This window comes from Etheostoma cragini, chromosome 12 (genome assembly GCF_013103735.1).
Source record: "Etheostoma cragini isolate CJK2018 chromosome 12, CSU_Ecrag_1.0, whole genome shotgun sequence".
NCBI classification, from domain to species: Eukaryota; Metazoa; Chordata; class Actinopteri; order Perciformes; family Percidae; genus Etheostoma; species Etheostoma cragini.
In genome coordinates this window covers 19,441,732-19,449,198 of record NC_048418.1, presented here as the reverse complement: position 1 = coordinate 19,449,198, position 7,467 = coordinate 19,441,732, and the positions used below count along the sequence as shown (strand labels likewise).

At 37.6% G+C, this 7,467-nt stretch overlaps 1 protein-coding gene across 5 annotated transcripts in view; it reads left to right on the top strand.

The window, feature by feature from the left end:
- The first annotated feature begins 6,839 nt into the window (after positions 1-6,839).
- LOC117953635 (zinc finger protein OZF-like) overlaps positions 6,840-7,467 on the top strand; it is a 17,253-nt gene continuing 16,625 nt past the window's right edge. For all 5 annotated transcript variants that reach the window (XM_034886852.1, XM_034886850.1, XM_034886851.1 and 2 more), the window contains exon 1: positions 6,840-7,079. In XM_034886852.1, coding sequence (XP_034742743.1) covers positions 6,908-7,079 — 172 coding nt within the window. In that variant the 5' untranslated portion in view covers positions 6,840-6,907. The remainder of the gene's footprint in view (positions 7,080-7,467) is intronic.

Below are 7,467 nucleotides of genomic sequence, written 5' to 3'. Positions count from 1 at the left end.
GATCCTGTAGTACAAAAAGACCCAACACATACTGAGAAGCCGTTGTTCTGTCCACTGTGGGACGGAATGCATAAATTAAAGGATAATATGACTAAATTAGAGGACGACGACAAAACTGTGGGTCTCATATTACGTGTCAAATTGAGAAATAAAATAATGAAGGTAGAAGGTACCATGCTGTTCTCCACAGTCTTTAAATGCTCAAGCAGGGAGCAGCACACCCCATAAGGTACACTTGGACACAAGATAAGGAAGACAGGGTTGATAAAATACAGGACAGAAAAATGAGCCGTCATTTCAAGAAAATCTAGACATAAGACTGCCACCATACTCTCCGGTTGGCACACGTGGAATTTAACCCGCAATAAACATTCATAAAGGGGCAGTGACTGTGCGCAAAGATACCACCGTGTTAATAAATGGTTGAGAGGGAGATGAGAAATGCGCGCCCCAGAGCCCCTCTCCACTCACAGTCAACTCTGCTGCCACGAAGCAAGAGCGAGCAGCAACCATGGGACAGTAGAAAATCATGATTCTGCATTGAGACAACAAATGTTGCCAGGCTCAGAGGCTAGCTCATTCAAAAAAAATAAAAATAAAGGGAAAGTAAGAAATAAGGGAAAGTAAGAAATAAGAAATAGAAAGTTTAGAGTATTTGATGGAGGGACATATTATTGACTCAATTTTCAGATTGGGTACTGTTGATATATGTTTATATGTTTGTCTTTATGTCTTGTCATGCTTTATATGTTGTATGTTTGCAATTAGGAGATGGATCAAATTATAGTAATTTGTCCTGTCAGACCCCAGGAGTACTGAAGGAGGCTGAGAAAAAAATCCAACTAGTAAAAAGAGTTAAATAGTGTAGCGTTTCCAGAGAAAAGAGTTAGATTTAATGAGGGAAAATTTGGTTTAAAAACAAAATAAAAAAGAGATAAAAGAAATCAATCCAATGTGGGATCCATTTTATATAACAGAAGTTTTAAGGTATGGGACTTAAGGGTTTTTGCAGTATCCTACTAATGTCAGTAAAGAAAATAATGGAGAATAACTAAAAGAGAAGAGAAGAGGAGGAAGGGGGACACATGGAGCTGCATCAGCAGGCTGCCCTTTTTGACCCCTTCACAGAGGGAGTTGTAAAACACACAGATAAAGAAACAGGTTTGGTCTGACAGGAGGGAATCATTAAAAAAAAAAAAAAAAAGATGTTGTGGTGAGAAAGAGGAAGATGTGGGTGAAGCTAAGAATCAAACTTCAGTTAAGGTATTGATCTAAAAAAAAATCCAGTTGAAAGATGTAATTGATTAAATTCCTTGATTGATAGAAAATGGCTTTGATCATTTCCAGGTTAAATAAAAGAAAAATGTGAGGCTTCCTTTAATGTTACCTTTTCATACCTTAAGTACATGCAGTGCTTTTGTGATACTTTCTTAATTGGGCAAGATTTAGGGGAATTTTGTTGGTAACAGAAATAGAAAGATATTTACAGTTTGGAATTGGGATTTTAAATTTAGAACAGTAAATGATTTTGAATGAATAATGAAACAGTAAAATTATGATATTTCTTTCTATTACTATGGCTGACCCTACTACAGTAACATTTTGGAATTAATGTCATAGATTAAGACTTCTTTACAGTAAAGTGAAAAGAAAAAAGGAGAGAAATCCTTTCTTTCCAGAGGTGTAGAGAACAGCTGAAGTGTGGGTTCTTTCAAGAAAACACACACAAGCATAGAGAAGGAAAAGGTAAAAAAAGCAGCTCAGTGAAGATTTTGATCATAAATTAAACATTATAATAAGATATGTTCTCATATCAGGTAACAAATTGGATAAACTGAACCATTAGGTGCTAAAGTGGGTTCTTCTGTTACTAGGACTAAAGGTCATAAAGAACACATTAGACATTAATTAGTACAAACTTTTGTTGCAACCTAAAAATAGAAAATTAAAGAAACCTTCCTTTTGTTAATATTCATCTAAGTTTGTTGGTTGAGATAAGATTATAACCAATCCAAGCTGATATGAGATTCCATTCTATGTATATTTGATGTGGTGCTCAAATGAGCTTTTCAGTGAAGCTTAATTATGGATTTTGTTTGTATTTTGAGTTTTTATATGACTAACTGTTTAAACTATTTTGATGTTGAAACATTTTATTTGGGTGATTGTTTTCTTTTTCTTTTTGAACGTTTTTTTTTGTTGCTTTTAAGATTTATAATTTTGACAACATTATGATCTGTTCACAGGATGAGTCAACATTGAGGTGATGATCTCACAGAGTGAGATAAAAAAAGGGGGAGAATAAAACTCCATGCTTTATTCCAGGGTGCTCCATCATTAATGCTGGGACGTTTGTCATTTCATTGTGTTCACTGAATAGGATCTACATGAAGATGATCCCACGGGTGTGGGATCAAAAGAGGGAATGTTGGGATTTAAAATTTTATATGTGCTTAAACATTGTGTGTTATTTGCATTATACATTTAAGCTAAAAGGTAAAAGCATTATTTCGACTTAAATGAAGACATGTTGGTCATGCATTAAGTTTGTTGTTATAAGTATATAGTTTGTTGTTTGTTATATTATTTGTTTTGCAATACTTCTGTTTTATAATATAATATAAGATGTTCTGCTACATTTTGTCATAATCCAGCTCTCCTAAATGTGTCAGAAGTAGAATTGATTGTTAGGGATGCTCCCTGAGTCTGGTTTCAGCCTTTTACCCCCACTGATTTTTTTTCCTGAACTGTGGGTAATAAACCTTCAGTCACATTCCAACTGAAAAGATAACGGATAAGCACACAAACACATCACTGTGGTCTAGAGACCAAACCCTTTATGGATAAATCTAGGGGTGTAAGAGCTGCGACAGCTTGATCCAGGTAACTTTGTCTCAGGATATCCTATGTAATAAATGGATTCACATCAACATCTGAGATTTTGACTACTAATTGAATGAACCCTGAGATGGAGCAGGATTTACAGTAACTCCAACACTGACAGAGTTGACGGCCTCTTTTTCTGCTGCTGTTACCTGGCGTGCTGGGTCGGGCTAAACGTTTGCGGTGTGTCGGGTGTGGGTCTCGATGTGATACAGCCAAAGGTGAGTTTGGTGACATGTTTTGCACTTTGCCAGATAACTATAAAGGTTACTAATGTCTGTCTGTTTTGTCCATGCAGCCAAGCAAAGTAAGCAGAGTCCGAGTGTCACTGCTGTTTTGCCTCATTAGTTTTGTTTTGCTTTAGTTAGACTGTTTGGTCTACTTTAGATTATTTTATTCTTAGCATTTAATTTATAAAGCGCCCGTGTTTATAGTTTGTTTTATGCATTATTGATTGTGTCGTACGGTGCTTTTTGGGTGAACGGTGGTCCAGTTCTGAGTGTGTTTGTCCTAGGGACTTTTAACTAGGTCATAGGTCTGATGAAATGAATGGTTGTGTCGATTGGTGGATAGCAGGTGGTGAAGTATAACAAACTGATTTCAAATATATTGCATGGTTTTAGTGTTATTTGCATGTGGTGGTTTTATTGATAGTATTTATTTTGTTATATAATCCACCTGCTGCCAGTGTAGCAACCAGTAGTTTAATGGATTCGTTCTTCTAACTTTAAGTACTTTTACCAGACTAACCTAACTTCTCCCGAGCCCTAAACATTTGTGTCTTTTGTTTTCTTTATTGCATTAGTTGTGTTTATTTGTTCTTTTATAGTAAATGTTTAAACAAATGTTGGTGTTTATTTTGAATGTACAATAAATTATTTACATAGTCACACCTAACTACGCCTCTGATTACTCTGTGGCCTGACCTGTGTAGGGGGAATCCCTGAGATTGTTAATTACGGTTATATGTTAAACTTTTTGGGTGCAAGTCCCTAGGTGGCGTTGTCAAAGTACGATTTACTAAGTTTGGCTAAGCCCTCCATTGGGCCTGGTTACAATGACAACATATGTCACTGAGAAAACCATACTAGTAATATCCTCGTTTGGTACCTAACAGAAATTAAAGCAAAGGTTTAAAAATATACCTGTGGATTGAAAAGAAGTGGAGATACAAAAGTTGTGTCTTTCTCAAGCGCTGGCTGTTTATTTCTGAGCGCTCGAGCTACCGTCTCCACGGCAACCCACTACGGCGAAACGAGTCAATAGCGCCATCTACTGGCATGAAGTAAAATACATGGCCATGAATACCCTACATGTAATGAAATAATAAAAATAGGAGGGGTTAAATTTTTTTTAAATTAACCTTCTCTACCATTACACTTACAGTACTTTGTCCCTGTGCATTTTAGATGGGCTACATTTATATAGTGCTTAACACAGTTGGCTACTCAAAAGACACTTTACAGTAACACCAGCACATTTATCACATGAAAACAGAAACATTAAACTGGTCTATTTAAAGTAATTAAACACAGTGTAGCCTACAACTTTGTAAAAATGTGGAGTGACTATAAGCTAAGTAGATATTTTTACACCCTCACATATTCAGTTGTGTCCGCTATAGTCTGTCGGGTTTTTTCTCTCCGTTTAAGCCTTATTTCCCTTTTTGCATATTCTTCACCTCCTCGTTACTTTGAGAAAAGCCGTGAACGTGCACTTGTCCCAGCTATCTACACCTGGCTTGACATAGCTTCACCTGTTCATCCTGGCACGGCAAACGTGCAACCGATTAAGCCGCGATGAGCGGATCACACTATGTCAAGCTGCGCTTTTTCACTTATCCTGGATCACTTTATTCTACTTTCGTGCAACAGGTGATGTCCAGGTTATGTAAATATATACTTGAAATACACTTTTACAAACATTTTTCCTATAAATATGTTTAGAGCTCATCTACAAACCACACGAGTCAGAGCTGTGATAACTGGCAGTTATTAAAGCTCATTTTGCACTTTAGATGCTGCACACACGGAGCTTTTTGTCAATATTAGTTGGGATACTCAGAATCACATTACACCTGTCAATCAAAGCACCACCTGTCTGGCCACTGATTGGCAACACTGATGCTGACAGAGGCTGAAATGAGTTGAGTGTTATGTAAAGACACAACTCATTCATCATTCATTTATCAGTTTGCTGTCACATTTTATTGTTTGTGAGGAACATTTTGGCTTGTTGTTTTGTAGAACTATACCAGGATTTTATCATCATTTTTCTCTATCTCGGTGCTTCAGAATTATCTTATTATATGTTATTGAGAAAAGACCCAGCAGAATATTGATATTGTGATTTGTATGATACCCTGGAAATAAGACAACAAAAAATACTTTAGTCATGTTTGTTTATTCATCATGTAAAGCTTTAGTTTGTTGTCAATGGAGATTGAACATAAGGCTCCTAGCGTTTTATTGCATTATGTAAAACACAATACAAAAGACCATCATACTCTTTGTGTCTGCTGTCCATTTCATCTTCCTCATTGTATCAACTCTATCTGTTGACTTGCATTTGACCTTTGATCTGAACTTGATCTTGACTTACCCCACCATTTTTCTCCACCCTTCTCACTGCCTCAGCATAAGTTATTTTCCTCTCTTTTTTATTCTCTCCACATTTCCTGCTTTGACATACATTTGACAAACCCTGAAGGAAGCTGGATGTTCTCCCCCACAGTTACAACATTTCACATGATCAGCACATTCTTTTCCGTCGTGCTCCTTGCTACATTGTCTACATCTTCTCTTTCCATTACACACAGAGTTGCCACATGCCCATATCTCTGGCACTTAAAGCACATCAGAGAGGGGTGCAGAGGATGTCCACAGTATTGCAGGTGAATGATGTAAACCCTTTGAAATAAAAGATTATCAATTATGATTCTGTTCATTGATGGTGCTGCAGCCTCAGAATGGGAATAGTAGGCCTAGTACTTTTTTGCCCGCAGGATTGCACCTAAATGAAATAGATTGTAGGCCTAGGTTCAATACCATTTCACCAGTAATATTATACTTATAACAACCCCAACCGGCCCAATTTCACTTTAACCAAGTTAAATTGGCTGTTCTGGACTCAGACTCAGAGTTTGTTAAACCTCCTTCCTGAAATGGGCCCCAGGACCTATATCCATCTAACCCTGCTGCTGGCTGGATTATTAAAGCTGCCTCCTCTTCTTGGTTCTGCTGCTAAATGTCTCTAAGACTACTCTTGATCTGGACTCTTCAACAATATTTATGGTGTGTATGCTGCTTCTGAACTTTAGACATGTCTGTGGGCTGAACACAACTCACCAACCTGCCACTGAGTGTCCCTGTCGGACAGCTCTGTAATGGCCGTTCAGCCTGAACCAGATAAGGTAAGAAAAACACAGTGAAGATAACAAAAATGACTACATGAACATGATAACTTTAAGTTTTAATGCACACATGAGCTTCATAAGTTTTTTCTTCGATAAAAGGCCGTAGGCCTACTGCTCACGTTAATTTAAGCAGGGACTTTCAGAAAAAGCTGAATTGAACATCTTAGTAAAAAAAAATTGACTCAGAATATCAATCCAGCTCGACCATTAAAGTCTGTTAAAAATCTGCGTACACTAAGATTCAGTATTTCAGCTTTGTGTAGACTTTTACAACCAGTTCTTTATGGAAGTTTTCACAATTTGCTACTGAAGTTAAGCGAGGGACTCGACAGGAGCAAATAATTGTTAAATATATTAGTTAATAAATTAGCAGAACGCCCTCAAATAAACCTTATAGATACACATCCTTACTGCTGATGTTAAACAAACACACAAGTTGGCATAAAATGCTATTAGTTGAAAGCAGAACAAAAAGCTCCTGCACTTTCACCGTCGGAATTGAATTCGTGTGACACCCAGCGGAAGTAAACAACCAAATTGCCCGTAGCGTTTAGCTGCATGCTTCTGCTGACGTAGTCAGACCATTCTTTATGCTTAAACTAAACAACGATGTCTCCAGTTGAGTCTCTGAGAGAGTTTCTCACCGAGCGACTAACTGCTGCTGCTGAAGAAATCGTCCGAGTTGTTGAAGAAACTATCGCCGAGCACAAGGAGGAGGTTGCTCGGCAGCGCAGACTGCTGCAGCTCGTTTGGAAACCCAAAGTCAAGTTACACAGGATAGGTGAGTAGGGTACGCACGTCATTAGTTTAACTATGATTACAAAAGGTTTTCCAGCCAAATAAACATGGAAGAAGTTAATAATGTTCCCTCAGCATTTAGTTTTTTAAACATCTGGGTGAAGAGGGTTTAATGTTTGACATTCGTCGTTTTCCACGGATGTTACTTTCCGTGTCAAAGCCTCGATTTCAGTCAGTTTCAGGGTATGTGGGAGAGCTAATTTTGACAGACGTCAAAAAACCAAAATGATTTATTTTTATTTTGCTAACATAACAGGCTCGTTCGAGGTGAGCCAGGTCTGCGCAGAATCGATCACCGGTGTTCCGGTTTAACGAGAGTCCATGTTAACTGGCGACCGTCAGCATAAAGCGTCTGTTGTTGTCGTAGTTAC